The 23956-nt window shown below is 37.1% G+C and overlaps 2 protein-coding genes across 2 annotated transcripts in view; both read left to right on the top strand.

Moving 5' to 3' along the window:
• capn9 (calpain 9) overlaps window positions 1-14557 on the top strand; it is a 31228-nt gene extending 16671 nt beyond the window's left edge. The window contains 10 exon segments of the mRNA XM_034230094.1: window positions 269-477; window positions 1373-1409; window positions 1508-1588; window positions 5893-5950; window positions 6174-6238; window positions 9291-9359; window positions 9905-9983; window positions 11297-11413; window positions 12296-12354; window positions 14283-14557. Coding sequence (XP_034085985.1) covers window positions 269-477; window positions 1373-1409; window positions 1508-1588; window positions 5893-5950; window positions 6174-6238; window positions 9291-9359; window positions 9905-9983; window positions 11297-11413; window positions 12296-12354; window positions 14283-14309 — 801 coding nt within the window. The 3' untranslated portion in view covers window positions 14310-14557.
• Window positions 14558-21483: 6926 nt separating this feature from the next.
• Window positions 21484-23956, top strand: part of ltv1 (LTV1 ribosome biogenesis factor) — a gene marked incomplete in the record, with an annotated part of 19690 nt that continues 17217 nt past the window's right edge. The window contains 1 exon segment of the mRNA XM_034230096.1: window positions 21484-21677. Coding sequence (XP_034085987.1) covers window positions 21675-21677 — 3 coding nt within the window.

Genomic DNA, 23956 nt, shown 5'->3' with positions numbered 1-23956 from the left:
GCTGGATGGCTGGCTCGCTTGCTGGATGGCTCGCATGGATGGCTAGCTTCGGACATCCCTAAATTCGGCCACCCATCTCATTCCCTGTAGCCTGAAGATGTGTCTTTGAACCGCTTCCACTTCCTCGGTACCACATCACCGTTTGAGTTAAGTGTCCCTGAAGGCAAATACTAATCATAATTTTGTGTACTATAACTGAACGTAAGTTTCACCCAGCTCATTCAGTCCAGTTTAAAGCAGATATTGACTCTTCTCTCTCTGCGTTCAGGCTCCAGACGGCCAGGACCAGGCGGGGAAAGACTTCTTCCGCTACCACCCCTCCAAGGCTCGCAGCAAGACCTACGTCAACATGCGGGAGATCTCCGAGCGCTTCACTCTGCCTCCGGGGAAATATCTGCTGATTCCTACAACCTTCCAGGCGCACCACGAGGCCGACTTCATCATCAGGATCTTCTCAGAGAAAAAGGCCGGGGCTCTGTGAGTGTTGCATCAGTAAAGGAGTCAATGCTGTTTACTTTACAATGTGTAAAATGCAAAAAGAGTTCAAGTTATCAGAATCAGAAACAGGTTTATCACCAGGTAGGTTGACACGCACGAGGAATTTGACTTGATGTATATGAAACATACCATACTAATGTGTAATATCACACAGAGGATTTAAGATAATTTACCCTTTAAGACATTTTATGCAACATTTGGACACTATTATCTGTAAAAACGTAACGATAATTCTAATTAATAACACCGTAAAGATATAATATTGAACATTTCCGCACAAATATGTGTAAAAATGCAAAGAGAATACAAGATAATTGCCCTTAAAGATATAATATGTTACAACTAGATATTATTATGTGTTAAAACGCCAAAAGTATTTAAAATAATGGACCTTTAAAGATATTTTATGTAACATTTTGGTACTGCTATGTGTAAAAATACAAGGAGAATTTTAAAGAATGACCCCTAAAAGATATAATATGTACGATACGTGACATTTCTGCACTAATATGTGTAAAAACGGGTGGGAAACACTAAGATCATAACTTCATTAAGAATACTTTTGTCCACATTTTATTTCTTATGCTTAATATTTATTAGATTTGTATTTAATAGAGTCCCTATTTTCACTCTCACCCTGTTTGCTCCTTAAACTCCTGAATTTCCCCCACGGGATTAATAAAGGTCTGTCTTGTCTTATTAAATAATCTATGTGGGTTTAATGCATTTTACAAGTTCCCACTGAAGCTTCAGGGTTTTGTTCAATGACAGATATGAGTTTCTTAACCCAGTAGTGTGTTAAAAAATACAAACAATCTTTTCTGCAATCCCTTAAAACTGAATGTCCATCTCATCTTCTGTTTCTGTCCTGCAGGGAGATGGGGAGCAACGTCGATGCTGACCTGCCAGATGTGAGTGTTTCACCCAGGATTCAATATGAAACATTATCTATTACCTCATCATCCTGTGTTGTTGTTCTAATGCCGTGTTGTTGCTGTTTATCCTCCAGCCGCCCATGCCCTCTGAACCTGACGAGGAGACTGACGAGGAGAGAGGCCTGAGACGACTGTTCGAAGCACTGGCCGGAGATGTGAGGAAACACGAGCGTTAGACACCATTTTATATATATTCCCCAACCCATCAGAGACTCTTACAAATACTTTGTTACTGTACTTAAGTACATGTTTCTGGTATCAATACTTTACTCCACTACTTAGACGACTTTTTACTTTGACTTCTTACATGTTGAACCCAAATTCCTGTACTTTCTACTTCTTACATGTTGAACACAAATACCTGTACTTTCTACTTCTTACATGTTGAACACAAATACCTGTACTTTCTACTTCTTACATGTTGAACACAAATACCTGTACTTTCTACTTCTTACATGTTGAACACAAATACCTGTACTTTCTACTTCTTACATGTTGAACACAAATACCTGTACTTTCTACTTCTTACATGTTGAACACAAATACCTGTACTTTCTACTTCTTACATGTTGAACCCAAATACCTGTACTTTCTACTTCTTACATGTTGAACACAAATACCTGTACTTTCTACTTCTTACATGTTGAACACAAATACCTGTACTTTCTACTTCTCACATGTTGAACACAAATACCTGTACTTTCTACTTCTTACATGTTGAACACAAATACCTGTACTTTCTACTTCTTACATGTTGAACACAAATACCTGTACTTTCTACTTCTCACATGTTGAACACAAATACCTGTACTTTCTACTTCTTACATGTTGAACTCAAATACCTGTACTTTCTACTTCTTACATGTTGAACTCAAATACCTGTACTTTCTACTTCTCACATGTTGAACTCAAATACCTGTACTTTCTACTTCTTACATGTTGAACACAAATACCTGTACTTTCTACTTCTCACATGTTGAACCCAAATACCTGAACTTTCTACTTCTTACATGTTGAACACAAATACCTGTACTTTCTACTTCTTACATGTTGAACTCAAATACCTGTACTTTCTACTTCTCACATGTTGAACTCAAATACCTGTACTTTCTACTTCTTACATGTTGAACTCAAATACCTGTACTTTCTACTTCTTACATGTTGAACACAAATACCTGTACTTTCTACTTCTTACATGTTGAACTCAAATACCTGTACTTTCTACTTCTCACATGTTGAACTCAAATACCTGTACTTTCTACTTCTCACATGTTGAACACAAATACCTGTACTTTCTACTTCTTACATGTTGAACACAAATACCTGTACTTTCTACTTCTCACATGTTGAACACAAATACCTGTACTTTCTACTTCTTCACATGTTGAACTCAAATACCTGTACTTTCTACTTCTTACATGTTGAACTCAAATACCTGTACTTTCTACTTCTTACATGTTGAACTCAAATACCTGTACTTTCTACTTCTCACATGTTGAACACAAATACCTGTACTTTCTACTTCTTACATGTTGAACACAAATACCTGTACTTTCTACTTCTTACATGTTGAACTCAAATACCTGTACTTTCTACTTCTCACATGTTGAACTCAAATACCTGTACTTTCTACTTCTCACATGTTGAACCCAAATACCTGTACTTTCTACTTCTTACATGTTGAACACAAATACCTGTACTTTCTACTTCTCACATGTTGAACACAAATACCTGTACTTTCTACTTCTTACATGTTGAACTCAAATACCTGTACTTTCTACTTCTTACATGTTGAACTCAAATACCTGTACTTTCTACTTCTCACATGTTGAACACAAATACCTGTACTTTCTACTTCTCATATGTTGAACACAAATACCTGTACTTTCTACTTCTCACATGTTGAACTCAAATACCTGTACTTTCTACTTCTTACATGTTGAACACAAATACCTGTACTTTCTACTTCTCACATGTTGAACTCAAATACCTGAACTTTCTACTTCTTACATGTTGAACACAAATACCTGTACTTTCTACTTCTTACATGTTGAACTCAAATACCTGTACTTTCTACTTCTCACATGTTGAACTCAAATACTTACTTCTATTCTACATGTTGAACTCAATACCTGTACTTTCTACTTCTTACATGTTGAACTCAAATACCTGTACTTTCTACTTCTTACATGTTGAACACAAATACCTGTACTTTCTACTTCTTACATGTTGAACACAAATACCTGTACTTTCTACTTCTTACATGTTGAACACAAATACCTGTACTTTCTACTTCTTACATGTTGAACTCAAATACCTGTACTTTCTACTTCTTACATGTTGAACTCAAATACCTGTACTTTCTACTTCTTACATGTTGAACTCAAATACCTGTACTTTCTACTTCTTACATGTGGAACTCAAATACCTGTACTTTCTACTTCTTACATGTTGAACCAAATACCTGTACTTCTACTTCTTACATGTTGAAACACAAATACCTGTACTTTCTACTTCTTACATGTTGAACTACAATACCTGTACTTTCTACGTCTTACATGTTGAACACAAATACCTGTACTTTCTACTTCTTACCATGTTGAACACAAATACCTGTACTTCTACTTCTTACATGTTGAACACAAATACCTGTACTTTCTACTTCTTACATGTTGAACACAAATACCTGAACTTTCTACTTCTTACATGTTGAACACAAATACCTGTACTTTCTACTTCTACATGTTGAACCCAAATACCTGTACTTTCTACTTCTTACATGTTGAACCCAAATACCTGTACTTTCTACTTCTTACATGTTGAACTCAAATACCTGTACTTTCTACTTCTTACATGTTGAACCCAAATACCTGTACTTTCTACTTCTTACCTGTTGAACTCAAATACCTGTACTTTCTACTTCTTACATGTTGAACACAAATACCTGTACTTTCTACTTCTTACATGTTTAACACAAATACCTGTACTTTCTACTTCTCACATGTTGAACACAAATACCTGTACTTTCTACTTCTCACATGTTGAACTCAAATACCTGTACTTTCTACTTCTTACATGTTGAACACAAATACCTGTACTTTCTACTTCTCACATGTTGAACTCAAATACCTGTACTTTCTACTTCTTACATGTTGAACACAAATACCTGTACTTTCTACTTCATCACATGTTGAACTCAAATACCTGAACTTTCTACTTCTTACATGTTGAACTCAAATACCTGTACTTTCTACTTCTTACATGTTGAACACAAATACCTGTACTTTCTACTTCTTACATGTTGAACTCAAATACCTGTACTTCTACTTCTTACATGTTGAACACAAATACCTGTACTTTCTACTTCTCACATGTTGAACTCAAATACCTGTACTTTCTACTTCTTACATGTTGAACTCAAATACCTGTACTTTCTACTTCTCTCATTTTCCAAACAGCTGGTTCCTTTAGTTGAATGTGTGTTTGGTGCGTGATCATTATTCTTTAGAGTCATTGCGTGCCTATTGATTTGAACACGATCCGTGTATCCATCATTTCCTGGTCTTCTCTAAAGAAGAGGGACCAATGGAAACGTTGTCATGTTGCCGTTGTTCAGCATGGAAACATTCATTAGCTAACAATGACATTATTGTTCTATTAATATAAAGGGAGGTCAGGTACTCTTTAAAGCAGCTGCTAGTTATGGGTACTTTTTACTGAAGTACATTTCAAAGCCTCTTTACTTTTACTTGAGTAAAGAAGTTTAGTCAGTACTTCTACTTTCACCAGAGTATTTTTACTTTTCTACTTGAGTAAAGGATTTGTGTACTTTTGCCATGTCTGCTGAGAATCGTAGGGTCGCCGGTTCAAGTCCCCAAACAGACTTTAAATATGGAGTGTGGACTAGTATTTGGAGAGGTCCATACCCAGCACTAGGATGGGTTCAGCGCAGAAGTCTAATGTCACTGTGTGCTGTTCTGTGTGCATGTGTGAGGGTTTCACCCTCTGATTCTAATTCATTGATCCGTAATTGGGGAAGTGATCGTGTTAAGGAGCAGCGGGATTGTTTACACATCAGCTAATTGAAAAGATATTCTAAAAAACTTTATTAGTGGAGCCTTTTTGTTGAACGATTTAGTTTCTAATGATCTTATGAAACCAAAAAGTTAAAAAAACGGTTTCAACATAGACAAGGAGAATAAGGATAACACTGTTAGGGATAGGATAGGGGTCTAATATGCATAAAGCTAAATGCAATGTAATGTAATGTAATACTGTGAATTGTGAAGTACAACTAATACAGTATTATATAATTGGACGCTCTTTAATCGTCACACACACAGCACACACAGTGACATTTGACCTCTGCTTTATTATTATATTATATATAGGGTTTATAGATGTATTTGTAGATGACTATGAGTTTCTGTATGACTTTAAAGTTGTATTTCTCCCCCAGGACGAGGCGATCTCCGTCAGAGAGCTCAAGGAGATGCTCGACGGCGTTCTCAGCAGAAGTAAGTGAATACAAATATATATTTTTGCAGCTTTTGGTCAATTACCTCATCATTCGTCTCTCTTTCTGGTTTGAGTTTTGTCAGACAATTTGGCTTCATGAAAGGGATGGCAAACTATTTGTGTATACTGTATATATATATATGTATGTACTTCATTCTCTTAACATTTGATTGCATGTTTTATCATTAAGTTAACAACGGTTTGAATGCATTGTGTTTTCAGGAAAAGAGATCAAGTTTGACGGCCTGAGTCTCAGCACCTGCCACAGCATCATCAACCTGATGGACGTATCCTTACACTACTTTGAGCGTCAGCCTACATTCATCCTGTCAAATCATGCGTTTGTGATGTTGGAGATTAGAAAGAGAACGAAAGGACTCGTTTATTAGGAACCCAGGTCATGAACAGCATGACATGACACTTGTTCTGTTTACAAAGGATTAAAATAGTATTCAAATAATAATAATCCGTCAATTAAAGACAATTCAACAATAGCGTAATATTTGTCAGGGATAATAGACGAATACACTTAAAGAAAGGGAATACAAAAATAATAATAATAATAGAAAAAAAAACACATTCCTTAAGATAATCAGGTAATGTCCAAGTAAAATATATAAATCTTGGGGCGGGGGGAGTGGTGCAAACATTAGCTGATAATTATTTAGGTAAAGTCCGATCTAACTGTAGATATTATAATTATAATAATAATAATAATTCATTTTTTGTTAGAACTCTTTTTCACGTGCTCAAAGCGCTTAGATATGTCTTCAACCAATGAAGCCCAACAACTCTTAAAGGTCCCCTATTATCCTTTTCTTCATCAATATATCACAGGTCTCAGATATATCCAGAGCCTGTCTCTGATTGGTTGAAACACCAACCAGATCATTGCAGCATTACCCATAATCCCATCTGTTTCAACCCTGTATCCAAAGTGCTGATTCTCTGTCTGTTACTTTAGATGACAATAAGGAGCCCCTCCCCACGCCCCTCTGAGAGAGATTTGGTTACAAAGAACTCAATGGTGCTCTAGGAGGAGATTCAGGTGATAAGGGGGGGGGGGGGGGGGTACCTTGGTTGCTGATTGGCTAATGGTTACACAAGCCAAAACATCGTTATGACATCATAAAGTGGACAAAATCTGATCAGCTCATTTTCAGACAGGTTTTTATAGAAATGGATCAAAAAGAGAGAGAATCTTTGTTCCTGAAAACTTTCAGAGTCTCTTTCCACAGAGGGGACACATGTTGATGTAGAAGAGACATGAAGAAGAGGGGACACATGTTGATGTAGAAGAGACATGAAGAAGAGGGGACACATGTGATGTAGAAGAGACATGAAGAAGAGGGGACACATGTTGATGTAGAAGAGACATGAAGAAGAGGGACACATGTTGATGTAGAAGAGACATGAAGAAGAGGGGGACACATGTTGATGAAGAAGAGACATGAGAAAGAGGGGACACATGTTGATGTAGAAGAGACATGAAGAAGAGGGGACACATGTTGATGTAAAGAGACATGAAGAAGAGGGGACACATGTTGATGTAGAAGAGACATGAAGAAGAGGGGACACATGTTGATGTGGAAGAGACATGAAGAAGAGGGGACACATGTTGATGTAGAAGAGACATGAAGAAGAGGGGACACATGTTGATGTAGAAGAGATATGAAGAAGAGGGGACACATGTTGATGTAGAAGAGACACGAAGAAGAGGGGACACATGTTGATGTGGAAGAGACATGAAGAAGAGGGGACACATGTTGATGTAGAAGAGACATGGAGAAGAGGGGACACATGTTGATGTAGAAGAGACATGAAGAAGAGGGGACACATGTTGATGTAGAAGAGACATGAAGAAGAGGGGACACATGTTGTAAAGAGACTGAAGAAGAGGGGACACATGTTGATGTAGAAGAGACATGAAGAAGAGGGGACACATGTTGATGTGGAAGAGACATGAAGAAGAGGGGACACATGTTGATGTAGAAGAGACATGAAGAAGAGGGGACACATGTTGATGTAGAGAGACATGAAGAAGAGGGGACACATGTTGATGTAGAAGAGACATGAAGAAGAGGGGACACATGTTGATGTAGAGAGACATGAAGAAGAGGGGACACATGTTGATGTAGAAGAGACATGAGGAAGAGGGGACACATGTTGATGTAGAAGAGACATGAAGAAGAGGGGACACATGTTGATGTAGAAGAGACATGGAGAAGAGGGGACACATGTTGATGTAGAAGAGACATGGAGAAGAGGGGACACATGTTGATGTGGAAGAGACATGAAGAAGAGGGGACACATGTTGATGTGGAAGAGACATGAAGAAGAGGGGACACATGTTGATGTAGAAGAGACATGGAGAAGAGGGCACACATGTTGATGTAGAAGAGACATGAAGAAGAGGGGACACATGTTGATGTAGAAGAGACATGAAGAAGAGGGGACACATGTTGATGTAGAAGAGACATGAAGAAGAGGGGACACATGTTGATGTAGAAGAGACATGAAGAAGAGGGGACACATGTTGATGTAGAAGAGACATGAAGAAGAGGGGACACGTGTTGATGTGGAAGAGACATGAAGAAGAGGGGGACACATGTTGATGTAGAAGAGACATGAAGAAGAGGGGACCCATGTTGATGTAGAAGAGACATGAAGAAGTGGGGACACATGTTGATGTAGAAGAGACATGAAGAAGAGGGGACACATGTTGATGTAGAAGAGACATGAAGAAGAGGGGACACATGTTGATGTAGAAGAGACATGAAGAAGAGGGGACACATGTTGATGTAGAAGAGACATGAAGAAGAGGGGACACGTGTTGATGTAGAAGAGACATGAAGAAGAGGGGACACATGTTGATGTAGAAGAGACATGAAGAAGAGGGGACACATGTTGATGTAGAAGAGACATGAAGAAGAGGGGACACATGTTGATGTAGAAGAGACATGAAGAAGTGGGGACACATGTTGATGTAGAAGAGACATGAAGAAGTGGATTTTGCATAATAGGTGACCTTTAATCTTGTCATGTTCAAGTCTCACAATAGATGTCAGTTTCTCCATTACATAAATATACTAAATAACATCAACCTGAGGTGCATCTGTCGTCAACCATTTCCTAGTCCGTGCTTTTTGACTTGCTATAAATAAGATATTGAACGTGTATTTGTTGGTCTCAGTTCCAGGTGTCTCAAAGTTAAATGGAATCATCACTTTAAGTATATTTTCCATAACAGACTTGACTTGTTTCCAGTAGTTAGAAAGGAGTGTTTTAAATGTTGAACTGATGATTATGAGCACAAAGTGTTTCCTTGACAGAGATCAGGTGGATAACACCGGGCAGCTGGAGTTCCAGGAGTTCAAGGTCTTCTGGGAGAAGATGAAGAAGTGGATTGTGAGTGTTTGTGATTCATGGCTTTCAAACTGAACTAGAGTTAGTAGAAGTTTTTCAATAATCCACTCACTTAAAAGTAATAATACAACAATTTAAGAATATCTATTTGGTATAGCCAGATACCATACAGGTAAAAAGTGTGCACTCAGTTTAACAGGATGGTCCTTTTCGTTATAACATATATTACTTCAATATAATTATTAGTATTAGTGCGTGCGTTATTTGGAAGCTGTAAATATCGAGCTCATTTAATTGTATTTATTAAGGGCTGTCGTTTGATTGAAATATGTCATTTAGATTATTGTTGGGTATTAATATGATTTATATGTTGATGTAATAATGTATGCATTGAAACTAGAGCTATCAAACAAACGTAATGGGAATGCAGAGTACAATATTAACCTCTGAAATGTAGAAGAATAATCGAATAGTCACTTTCCTTTATGTATTGCTGTAAATCAGTTCCTGTGCTGGAAGTGTTACAGTTTGTTATTAAAAATATAAAGAGATATAAATATTTACAATATGAATTTCTGTTTCTGCAGATGCTCTTCCTCTCCTTCGACACCGACCGCTCCGGGAAGATGTCGTCCTACGAGCTGCGCATCGCTCTCAAAGCCGCAGGTGAGTCGATTAACAAAATTCACTTATTATATTTTCATAATATTCATTTTATAAAACTTGGCTGACATTTTCTTATTAGACCATTTGAATGGTTTTATTGTAAAGGACATGTCTTCTTCTAACCCTATATGTAGTTCAATCAGACAACTCACGTGTTTCTTAATATGTGCATTAGAAGCAGCATATAGTTGAGTTTGGCGTCAGGCTCGGGCCTCATCACTCCATAGATTTACAAAGAACATTGAGTGATGATTAGATAACTATCCCGAGCCTACAGGTGGAGTAATCAGTATCAGTTTAATAATATTAAACATGTCCTCTATCTAAAACTACAATTATAATATATTCAAATTGTCTGTGACATTAAAGGGGACCTATCATGCAAAATGCACTTCTCTACATCAAGATGTGTCCCCGGTGTGTCGGGGAACTCACGCAGCGTCAGAAAATAAAACCCTCTCTCTTTTCCTCCGTACCCAAATCTCTAAAAACGGGGGAACAACGGAGCTGATCCAGATTTGCATCCGATACGACGTAATATCGTAAATGTGGACCCACGGCCCAATCAGAAACGTTGCTATCAGAAACAATGCCCGACTGTTTTGGACGTAATATGGTCGGTGTTTACATTAGCATCGCTAACACTCAGAGCTAACCTGTACTGGAGAGCATGTGTGTGAAGAAGCAGGAAGTAAAAAGGAACTCACTTGTGGTATAACCGGCAAGAGAGAAAGCCTTTGAGCTCCAAACTGTTTCAGAGATCCTTGATAATCCATGATATGGCGTTTCATCACGGCAGCATTAGTTTAGACAGTAGCTGCCGGGTCCCGCATGAGCTCAGACCCCTCCTCTTTAAAGCTTTATACCCCAAATCAGCACTTTTGAACAGGAAGTGAAATAGAGGGATATGAGGCATGGCTAGAATGATCTGTTTGGTATTTTGAGCAAAAGACTTCATAGACATGTTTTTCATATATTTGTATATATCTGAGACCTCTGCTATTGCCTACACATAGCATGATAGGTGAACTTTAATGTGACATTTATTTATGTGATTTTTAAAGATTTTAGATCATATTTTAATGTCAATATATGTGTGTTTGAAATGATTTACATTTGACATCAGAGCAACTACATTTCCTCTTGTTATTACTTGAAATAATATTTGCAAAAGTAGTAGATTAGGTAAGTCAGTGTGATTGAACAGGTGATGCAGGTAGAAGCAGCTGATACAAAGAAAAGCTTTTAGTTTTGGTTAATTATTTGGTGTGTTTGTGAATATGTTGTGATGCTTTGTGTTTGTTGTCCTTCAGGCATGCAGCTGAACAACAAGCTGCTGCAGCTCGTCGGTTTGAGGTTCGCTGACGAAAACTACGACATCGACTTCGACGACTACCTGACCTGCATCGTGCGTCTGGAGAACATGTTCAGTACGTTGAATACTATCTAGTTTATAGGGAGTAATGCCTCAACAAATAAGAAGCAGAAACACTTTATGAAATTACATTGTGTTACAGGTCGCTCCTTTTTGAATTTAATTTAAATGAATATTAAAATAAATTATCAATTAAAAATAACATTAATACAAATAATACAAAAAATTCAAAATCTAAATAAAATGATAAAAAGTAAGACAATTAAATATCAACTTAAAAAATATAAATAGATTTGTTTTAATATAAATATGTATATATAAAAGAGTGAAAGAAAAAATGTGCTTGTAAACATATTAAAATAAACAAATACAATAGTGTCATAATATTAATAATTATACTAATGCTGCAAATGTATCCACAGTATGGCTAATGGTTCATTACAACATTTATTGGTGTTGAACTTAATGTTTTTAATGTATTTAGGCTTTAAATGTTGCTTTTAACCAAAATACTTGTTTTTAATATATATTCATAAACAGTTCAACTCAAATGTCAACACTGACTCTCTCCCCATTTTCAAATCACGCCTCAAAACATATCTCTTCACACTCGCATATCCACCCTCATCATTATCCATCACACATCCTCTGTTTTTATTTATTTGGTTATTTGATACTGCATTGTCTTGTTTACGTCTCTTATGCTGGTGTTATGTATTGTGTATCTTGTTTTTTATGTGTGTGTACGGCGACCTGAGAGCCTTGAAAGGCGCCTATATAAAATAAATGAATATTATTATTATTAAATGAGCGTATTTAGTGCACATTAAGAAGAATACAATCCTCCACTAGGTCCACAGTAACATCACTATTGCCTTTAACTCCTCAAAGTGCAGATTTATTCATGTTAAATACTTTTGCTCTTCCCCTTCACCAGGAGCGTTCCAGGCTATGGACCAAAGGAAGAGCGGCCGGGTGAAGATGAACATCATGCAGGTAAACAACAACAAACATCAGAATAGCTTTGTTGTTCATCAAACAAACGTATAAGGACATTTCGTTGGTCTCTCTCACTGCAGGAATACAGTCAGAATACCTTCATTCGTCCCGCAGAGGCGGAACAACTGTTACAGCAAAGAGCCAACATGGCTGAATATCTCTCAAAGAACACAAGACATATTAAAGATATCTTAATTTAACACCGCCCGCTTCCTGACCGTGTTCAATGAACACTTAAAGAGTCAGTGAACATATGGTCCTTATCTCAGCATGTTAAATGAACACTTAAAGAGTCAGTGAACATATGGTCCTTATCTCAGCGTGTTAAATTAACACTTAAAGAGTCAGTGAACATATGGTCCTTATCTCAGCGTGTTAAATTAACACTTAAAGAGTCAGTGAACATATGGTCCTTATCTCAGCGTGTTAAATTAACACTTATAGAGTCAGTGAACATATGGTCCTTATCTCAGCGTGTTAAATTAACACTTAAAGAGTCAGTGAACATATGGTCCTTATCTCAGCGTGTTAAATTAACACTTAAAGAGTCAGTGATTATATGGTTCTTATCTCAGAGTGTTCAATTAACACTTAAAGAGTCAGTGATTATATGGTTCTTATCTCAGAGTGTTCAATTAACACTTAAAGAGTCAGTGAACATATGGTCCTTATCTCAGCGTGTTAAATTAACACTTAAAGAGTCAGTGAACATATGGTCCTTATCTCAGCGTGTTAAATTAACACTTAAAGAGTCAGTGAACATATGGTCCTTATCTCAGCGTGTTCAATGAACACTTAAAGAGTCAGTGAACATATGGTCCTTATCTCAGCGTGTTAAATTAACACTTAAAGAGTCAGTGAACATATGGTCCTTATCTCAGCGTGTTAAATTAACACTTAAAGAGTCAGTGAACATATGTTCCTTATCTCAGCGTGTTCAATTAACACTTAAAGAGTCAGTGAATATGGTCCTTATCTCAGCGTGTTAAATTAACACTTAAAGAGTCAGTGAACATATGGTCCTTATCTCAGCGTGTTCAATGAACACTTAAAGAGTCAGTGAACATATGGTCCTTATCTCAGCGTGTTAAATGAACACTTAAAGAGTCAGTGAACATATGGTCCTTATCTCAGCGTGTTAAATTAACACTTAAAGAGTCAGTGAACATATGGTCCTTATCTCAGCGTGTTAAATTAACACTTAAAGAGTCAGTGAACATATGGTCCTTATCTCAGCGTGTTCAATGAACACTTAAAGAGTCAGTGAACATATGGTCCTTATCTCAGCGTGTTAAATGAACACTTAAAGAGTCCAGTGAACATATGGTCCTTATCTCAAAGTGTTCAATGAACACTTAAAGAGTCAGTGAACATATGGTCCTTATCTCAGCATGTTCAATGAACACTTAAAGAGTCAGTGAACATATGGTCCTTATCTCAGCATGTTCAATGAACACTTAAAGAGTCAGTGAACATATGGTCCTTATCTCAGCGTGTTCAATGAACACTTAAAGAGTCAGTGAATATGGTCCTTATCTCAGCGTGTTAAATTAACACTTAAAGAGTCAGTGAACATATGGTCCTTATCTCAGCGTGTTAAATGAACACTTAAAGAGTCAGTGAACATATGGTCCTTATCTCAGCGTGTTCAATGAACACTTAAAGAGTCAGTGAACATATGGTCCTTATCTCAGCATGTTAAATTAACACTTAAAGAGTCAGTGAACATATGGTCCTTATCTCAGCGTGTTAAATGAACACTTAAAGAGTCAGTGAACATATGGTCCTTATCTCAGCGTGTTAAATGAACACTCCAGATGTTACTGTGTATCTTGAGATGGACAATAAGTTGACTTTGACTTGACTTGATATTTGTTTGTTAGTAACATGGATCTGATTGGAATGTGTCTTTATTTTCCTCACAGTTCCTGATGTTGTCGATGAACGTCTGAGGAGGAAACAGAAGCCGCCACAAGAACAAAGTGTGTGTTGAATATTCTCTGTAACGGTGCATCTTTCTGTTTCTGTTTTTTAATGTGAGAATCCGTCTGCAGGGCTGGAACTTTGGGATCAAAATGTTAACATTTGCCGAGTCATACTTTTGGATTGAAAACATGTTTTATTCTCTCTCTGCTCTCGGCGTGAATGGAAATAAATGTTGAATAAAATGCATGGCTTGAATGTGCAAATATGCTACTGAGTTGGATCATGATTTATTGTGTTAGGACTAAACAAAAATGGAGACGGTCAGTTCCACAGAAAGTGTGAGCAATGAAAGCTTCTGTTCATGGATGACCCTCCATCTGTTTTATTTACAAGAGAGAACAACAACACATTTCATATTTGATCAAACTTGGCAGTCATTTTGTTATTAGACCAGTTTATTTTCATTTCATTTCAAACCTTTATTTATCCAGATAAATCCCATTGAGATCATTGATACATAATTATCCACATAAACATTATTGGTTTTATTGCAGAGGACGTGTCTTGTTCATATGGAGTTGTGATATATTGAGATCCATATCACGTTACAACATATTACATAAGACAACATTTTTAACTCAAAGTCGACCTTCCAGATGTTTCCAGTTATTCTCAGTTGATGGATCTGTCTTGGACCCCTTAAGGAAACTCCGACCCTCCATTGGTTTTATTTACAAGAGCTGAACACATTTCCAAAAGTGTAATATATTGTACATTTGCTTTAAGCAGTCCCAAACTATTTGCACGGAAGCAAGAAGTACTTTAAAGAACTTTGAGTTGTACAGACTTTGAATACATTACAAATACCTCAAAATGATGATCAAGAACTTACAATTGGAGTTTAATCAAAATACAATGAAGCGTTTAGATTCAAGATTCACAGACTTATTGGCACGTTATAAACACAACTACAGTGTAATGCAATGGATGAAAGACGTAGGTTCCTCAAAGGTGCGATTACAAGACATACACTTTTATAAAAATGAAGTCAAATAGAAAAGTACAAAGTTAAAAGCAAACCGAAATGTAAACAAACACTGAAAAAGATGCAGAGTTGGAGAGGAGCCAAAGTTCATGTGAAGTTATGTTGTCTGTAAATACTTGGAAGTGTTGCGGTACGACACACTGCAGGCCTTTTCTTAGAATACACGTCACAGTAGGAACATTCATTGTTAATGTCTGAGTAAAGTTCAATTGTTAAGGTTATGAATCTACTACTGAGAAACGTATTCGCCGTCCAACGTTCACTCGGGTGTTTTCACCTCACTCTAACATCAGGTTGTGAAATGTGACTGTCTCTTGGTTCCACCTTTCCTCAAGTACTTCACTATTGGGGTTGTCCTAGTGTCAGAGGTGGAAGAAGTACTCAGATCTTGTACTTGAGTAAAAGTAGAACTCAGATTGTGTACTTCAGTAAAAATAGAACTCAGATCGTGTACTTGAGTAAAAGTAGAAGTACTCAGATCTTGAACTTGAGTAAAAGTAGAACTCAGATCTTGTACTTGAGTAAAAGTAGAACTCAGATCGTGTACTTCAGTAAAAGTAGAAGTACTCAGATCTTGTACTTGAGTAAAAGTAGAACTCAGATCGTGTACTTCAGTAAAAGTAGAAGTACTCAGATCTTGTACTTGAGTAAAAGTAGAAGTAGTCAGATCTTGTACTTGAGTAAAAGTAGAAGTACTCTGATCTTGTACTTGAGTAAAAGTAGAACTCAGATCTTGTACTTGAGTAAAAGTAGAACTCAGATCGTGTACTTCAGTAAAAGTAGAAGTACTCAGATCTTGTACTTGGGTAAAAGTAGAAGTACTCAGATCTTGTACTTGAGTAAAAGTAGAAGTACTCAGATCTTGAACTTGAGTAAAAGTAGAACTCAGATCTTGTACTTGAGTAAAAGTAGAACTCAGATCGTGTACTTCAGTAAAAGTAGAAGTACTCAGATCTTGTACTTGAGTAAAAGTAGAACTCAGATCGTGTACTTCAGTAAAAGTAGAAGTACTCAGATCTTGTACTTGAGTAAAAGTAGAAGTAGTCAGATCTTGTACTTGAGTAAAAGTAGAAGTACTCTGATCTTGTACTTGAGTAAAGTAGAACTCAGATCTTGTACTTGAGTAAAAGTAGAACTCAGATCTTGTACTTGAGTAAAAGTATAAGTACTCAGATCTTGTACTTGAGTAAAAGTAGAAGTAGTCAGATCTTGTACTTGAGTAAAAGTAGAAGTACTCTGATCTTGTCGTTGAGTAAAAGTAGAAGTACTCAGATCTTGTACTTGAGTAAAAGTAGAAGTACTCAGATCTTGTACTTGAGTTAAAGTAGAAGTACTCAGATCTTGTACTTGAGTAAAAGTACTCAGATCTTGTACTTGAGTAAAAGTACTCAGATCTTGTACTTGAGTAAAAGTAGAAGTACTCAGATCTTGTACTTGAGTTAAAGTAGAAGTACTCAGATCTTGTACTTGAGTAAAAGTACTCAGATCTTGTACTTGAGTAAAAGTAGAAGTACCAGAGTGTAGGAATACTCTGTCACAGTAAAAGTCCTGCATTCAAAATGTTCCTCAAGTAAAAGTAGAAAAGTATTCTCATCAAAATATAGTGAAAGTAGCGACAGTAAAAGTAGTCGTTGTGCAGATTGGTCCATTTCAGAATAATATATATGATTTATTACATGGCTTAGTTGAATACTCGATTCTGATTGGTCAATTCAGAACACGTGACACGTTGTTAATACCGAACAGACAGACCGCTGTCAAGGACTTATTGACCGTTGTTAAGGACGCTCACATCTTCAGAAAGAAGTCCGGTCGATTGAACTGTATACCGTTGGGCCGAAAAGCAAACTGCATGCAGTTTGCTTTTCGAACTGGGGACATGAAAAACAGCGCAGAAGTAACGGGGCAGAAACCCTCCTTTTTACGCAGCGGGTCCAGACATAGACATCAAACGGCGACCACATATCAGTTTGCCAGTTCCTTTGGCATTCAGGACAGGGATATCTAGATACTTTCCAAGGTTTGGACATAATGAATTGTGCTACTTTTAAAGCAAGGAGCGATGTTTTCAAATCTGAATCAAAAAGCTCCTCAAAAACGCAAGCAGTTCCTACCGTTGGCTTTTCAAACTGACAAGAGACGCTCTAACTGTTTTTCAAATGTAACAGTTTGCAAAGACAAACTGGTCTGATTGTCTTTAGTTTTCCGCTGTCGGTGTGATAGCAACATGGAGGATTTTAACATTAATTTTAATATATTTAGGAGAGCACAGTAATTTGGGAGTAATGGTTAGTGCTGATGAGTCCCCAGTGAAGAAAATAAAAAGACTAAGAGGGACCAGAAAACAGCGGAGAAGTAACGGGGCAGAAAACCCTCCTTTTTACGCAGCGGTCCAGGACATAGACATCAAACGGCGACACATATTCAGTGTGCAGTTCCTTTGGCATTAGGCGCAGGGATATCTATATACTTCCCAAGGTTTGACATCATGAATTGTGCTACTTTTCAAGCAAAGCAACGATGTTTTCAAATCTGTAATCAAAAAGCTCCTCAAAACGCTATCGAAGCAGTTCTGCCGTTGCTACGTTAGTTCAAACGGTAACAACGGACTATCTTTCTTAGCGGATGCATGTCAATTTAAATCAATACAACTATTTTTTAAATCAATAAAATTAATTTTCTAAATCCATAAAAGCATTTCAATTAATATTGGGATTCATTAACGTTACTTTGTTGAGAATGTGGCCATGTAATAAGGGGATAATGTGCAGGACTTGGTATTATGGGGAAAATAACACCTTCATATGCTCGATCTAGATCCCTCCGCTTCGCGTCGGGCTCTCTGATCAGCCTGTCGGTGTTCTTTTCCCCATAATGACCGCGGCACTGCACATTATCCCTTACATGTTTTATAATGATTGATCATTAAAGTGTTCTCAAAGCTGGTAAAGGTGCAGCTAGTTTGAATGACTTTGTATACTGCAGGGTAGCTTGTGGATTTACTCCAGGTGGAACTAAAGTCTGATTCAACATTGATCATATTTCACATCCTTCATCCACATCTGTGAAGTAACTAACGTTATTACATGGCTTAGTTGAATACTCGATTCTGATTGGTCAATTCAGAACACGTGACACGTTGTTAATACCGAACAGACAGACCGCTGTCAAGGACTTATTGACCGTTGTTAAGACGCTCACATCTTCAGAAAGAAGTCCGGTCGATTTAACTGTATACCGAAAAGCAAACTGCATGCAGTTTGCTTTTCGAACTGGGACATGAAAAACAGCGCAGAAGTAACGGGGCAGAAACCCTCCTTTTTACGCAGCGGTCCAGACATAGACATCAAACGGCAACATTGATTGATTGATTGAAAAGTTTATTAACAGCTTGTATATTGGGTACAGTACAGTACAGCTCAAAACATACAATTGTTAAGGGGATGCAGACCAGAGAAAGACTTTCGTCTTGTTTACATCAGGGTCCCCCATTTCCAATTCATCATGTCATTTAAGACATATAAGACATAAGACATACAGATGGCTTATTTACAATTTACATACAGGTGGTTTTTTACATACAGATTGCTTATTTACAATTTTCATTTTAGATGTCGTTCCAATACATCCTAACCGGACATTTAAGACATACCAAGTCTACAGATATACAGTTAGTAACAGAGTCTAAAATGCGAGTATATACATAGATGGGGGGGGGGGGGGGGAAGCTGTCCATTGAACGACAGGTTGAGATACACATATTCAGTTGCCAGTTACTTTGGCATTAGGGCAGGGATATCTAGATACTTTCCAAGGTTTGACATAATGAATTGTGCTACTTTTAAAGCAAGGAGCGATGTTTTCAAATCTATAATCAAAAAGCTGCAAAAACGCAAGCAGTTCCTACCGTTGGCTTTTCAAACTGACAAGAGACCCTCTAACTGTTTTTCAAATGTAACAGTTTGAAAAGCAAGCTGTCTGATTGTCTTTAGTTTTCCGCTGTCGTGTGATAGCAACATGGAGGATTTTAACATTAATTTGAATATATTTGGAGAGTACAGTAATTTGGAGGAATGGTTAGTGGCTGATGAGGCCCCAGTGAAGAAAATAAAAAGACAAGAGGGACAAGAAAACAGCGGAGAAGTAACGGGCAGAAACCCTCCTTCACATATTCAGTTGCCAGTTACTTTGGCATTAGGGCAGGGATATCTAGATACTTCCCAAGGTTTGACATCATGAATTGTGCTACTTTTAAAGCAAGCAGCGATGTTTTCAAATCTGTAATCAAAAAGCTCCTCAAAAACGCTGCCGTTGCTACGTTAGTTCAAACGGTAACAACGGACTATTTTTCTTAGCGGATGCATGTCAATTTAAATCAATACAACTATTTTTTAAATCAATAAAATAATTTTCTAAATCCATAAAGCATTTCAATTAATATTGGGATTCATAATGTTACTTTGTTGAGAATGTGGCCATGTAATAAGCGGGATAATGTGCAGCAACTTGGTCATTATGGGGAAAAGAACACCTTCATGCCGATCTAGATCCCTCCGCTTCGCGTCGGGCTCCTGATCAGCCTGTCGGTGTTCTTTTCCCCATAATGACCGCGTTGCTGCACATATCCCTTACGTATTAATACATGTAGTGGAGTAAAAGTACACCATTTACCTCTGAATTATAGTGAAGTGGAAGTACCAAGTATAACATGAAAATACTCAAGTCAGTAACTCAAAAAATGTCTTAAGTACAGTACTTGAGTAATTGTACTTAGTTACTTCCCACCTCTGCCTAATGTTAACCTCTTTATATACAGTTAGGTAGTTAAATCTACAGCAAAGCATCATATTCAATAAGATCATAATATGTTGATAATAATAGTACTTTTATGAGCTCACTAAACTTATCATTTGACCTCAGCTTTACTCATTGAAGCGAGTGTGTGATCAGTGTCTGTTTGGCAGGCACGTCCACACCTTCTTTTTCCTCCACACCTTCACTTCATGGGCAGGAACCTAAACAAAGCAAGCATTCAAACCCTTACTCTGCAGGTTATGAAGTATTGCTAACTGAATAACTTCACCTTATAAGGAATCCCTTGCATGGAGTGGAATGACAACAATGAAGACAAAAGGTCATGCATGTAAAGTACACCAATATATGCATATACTACATGTAGCCTACAATGAATTACTATATTTTAGCTGCTGAAACATTTCAAAAGATGATAATGAAATGTACCTAATTGTATGAGCATTGTTATTTGGAGCCTATGTTCATATATATCTTTATATCCACAGCAATAAAATGGATCATACTCATAAATGAAGCTGTAATATTAATCCTCGAAGAGCAATCATTTATCAATCAATCAATCAATGTTTATTTATATAGCCCAATATCACAAATGTTACATTTGTCTCGTGGACTTCACAGTGTGTACAGAATATCAGTATGACAATACGACACCCCTCTGTCCTTAGACCCTCACATCGTACAAGGAAACACTTCCAGAGAAAACCCACAGTTTAAAGGGAAAATGGGAGAAACCTCAGGGAGAGCAACAGAGGAGGGATCCCTCTCCCAGGACAGACAGACGTGCAATAGATGCCGTGTGTAAATCGAAAAGATAATACATTTACAAGTTAACATAGGTAGTCCATGTGTTTATAATAGCAAAACACATGACTTGGAAAATGTACTGCAAAATTAATACTTTACTTTTCAAACATTGAGTACATTTAGCATACTTTCACACAAGTAGGGTTTTGAATACAGGATTTTGAGATGAGTATTTTCACAGTATACCATGAGTACTTTTATTATTTTAGTTAAGGATATTAATGATTTTATTAACTGTTTTTTGTTTTACTAATGTTTTTTGTGTATCCACTAGGTGGCGGTCATGAGCTTACACGCCGTTTTTTCAACCTTCAGTACATGAAAAGAGAAAGACTACTATGGACTATACCAACAATACACGGTGTAGAGAGAATACAAACACACTCTACAATTAAATGAATTACATTATAAATACAAACACAATCGACCCATCATTCACCCACAATCCATAATTGATCAGTATTCTAACACAACGAAGAAATATCCCGTATTATGTCTTAAATCATATTAATATCGTTTTCAACCCCCCCGTTGGTCTCCGCAATGGTTCTTTCCAGTAATGGTAGCAGCAGCATGGTGAAGGGGAAGCCAGCGTGGATAAACAACAACAACGACACTTTGTGGATTTAAACTGCTAGTTGTAATAACAGCCAACTGTAGTTTAACATTTGATCATCTCTAAACCCGATTAGTCAAAGAAAATTAGCAGAGACTCCGTTACACAATGGTAAGATGAGGTTTCTAACCTAAGCTAATCTGCAAGCTAACTGCGGCTACAGTCACTTGTCCGTGTGTGGTGCGTTCATGAGAAAAACACTGTTATGATGGGAAATATCACCGTCAACTAATTATATGTTATCGTATTGTACTTACATAACTTCATTAAGAAAGTTCTAGGCTTGAATAAAGTTGTATCTTCCCTGTTGTTTTGGTAGCAAGCTAACTCAGGTGTTTAAAGTGAAGGGAACTTGGTAGAAACATGATTTAACTTAACTACCACCAAAGATACAGAAGAGACCTATTATAGTTGTTTATATAACGTACCTTTTAATGTTAAGTGTGTTGTTTATTCGACAAAGTGTTGGAATATTGAGATACACAGAAGCCCATATATGTGTGCTGTTAGGTAGTTGTTAAAAAGCAAACATAATTGTAATAAAGTACCTTCACTATTAAGGTTGTTTACTTATTTGCATAGTTTGTTAGTTGACCTATAGCAATGTATCGTATTCAATAAGATCATAATATGTTTGTAAGAATAAACTTAACATTGCTTTACCAAGTAGAAAAGGGTGCAAATATTAGATCGGGAATCTCTGATATATATATTTATACAGGTTTCAGTCAGGATCATGCTGTTTTGCAAGGGCTCTAACTAATGACAATCTATCAATTAATGTCACGATTATTTTCACGAATTATGGTCTTTCAAATCTCACAAAGTAGTAGAAATGTCCATCCCAGTTTCAATAAGTTCAGTTAAAATGTCTTGTTTTGTCAAAGCCTGAAATATTCAGATAGATATACAATAAAACAGAGAAATATGCTATTTATGAGTCGGAAAACAATCATTTCTGCATGAAAATGTATAAAATAACAGCCATCTCGCCAACAGTGTGAACGGGTAAAGTCACTTTCGGAATATAAAAGCAGAATCCTCAGTGATGGATTTCTACAGCGGGAAATCCACCTTTCCTGTCCTTTATCTCTTTCATTTAAGACTCTCCTGTTATATATATTCACCTGCGATCTGCACTAATCCCTCCTCACTGTCTCACAGCCTCATCGAAAGAAGAAGTCGTTCATTGAGAAGAAGAAGGCGGTGACCTTTCACCTCGTGCACAGGAGTCAGAGAGACCCGCTGGCTGCCGATGAAAAAGCCCCTCAGCACGTCCTGCTGCAGACCGGGAAGGTACACTTTAATAATCATAATAATCATTTGTATAGCACCTTTCAACAAGTGCAGTTCAAGGTGCTTCACATGGACATTTCACAGAGATATCACACCGAATACAGTTACCAGTAAAAGACTTAAGAACAAACTAAAAATAGCAAATGGTAGCAAACACATTTTAGATTAAAGGTACAACGATGAAATTGTGCAATAAAAGGGGGATAGTGCAAATTCAACACACAATCAGATGACCGGTTAAAATGCATTGAGAAAGTGCAACTTTAACTGTGTTTTCTTTTATTAAAGGTCATGTTACTCTCTGTTCATAACTGGCATATCAAAAAGAAGAGTAACCTCAGGGGTTCATTCGCTTTCTGACTTCAGGCGCAGTAAGAAAAGCATTGAACGGGCTGGTTGGGAATGTCTGAGCACTGTTTTAACATTTCATGTTACTCACTTTTATCCAAAGCGACTCACATACATTCAGTACTGTGAGCAATCAGAGCAAGTGTCCCAGGGACACAACGACATGCTGACTGCAGTGGGAGTGGGACTCGAACTTGCTACGGCCTGATTCCAAGTTCAGCGCACTATCCACTGAGCCACGGCCATCCCTTTAAGATTATTAAGAAGCTGTAAGAAGTTCAAACTCTGCTCGTGTTCTGTTATCTTTCCTGTCTTGTTCATATCAAGCGACTGCTCAGATGTATTTAGCAGCCACTTAAATGTGAGCGAACAGTTGACACAGACGGCACGTATTGTTATTACATCAATATTTTGATATGAAACTAGTTGTAGTCTCAGATTTCTGATATCGTCATATTACAAAAGTGTCATTTCCTGGCTTAACAATCTACACAACAATCAGATTGTCGTTTTCTGAGCTGCTTTTCTATGAATGTAATAGATAAACATGTCATTGTAAACAGTCAACCCTAACATAATGTTGCAATATCAATATATGTGATTTTCTCATGAGTTGGAAACGTCTTATCGAATCAATTCAAAGTGTATTTATATACAAAACGTGTTTGTGTCAGTGGGCGTTACAGATGAACAAACATTCATTACAGAGCTAATACCATAAAAAGACAATAAAATACCATAAAAAG

The sequence above is a fragment of the Gymnodraco acuticeps genome, unplaced genomic scaffold (genome assembly GCF_902827175.1).
Source record: "Gymnodraco acuticeps unplaced genomic scaffold, fGymAcu1.1, whole genome shotgun sequence".
In the NCBI taxonomy this organism is placed as follows: domain Eukaryota; kingdom Metazoa; phylum Chordata; class Actinopteri; order Perciformes; family Bathydraconidae; genus Gymnodraco; species Gymnodraco acuticeps.
The sequence above is the reverse complement of the archived record's forward strand: the minus strand, read 5'-3'. Positions and strand labels throughout refer to the sequence as shown.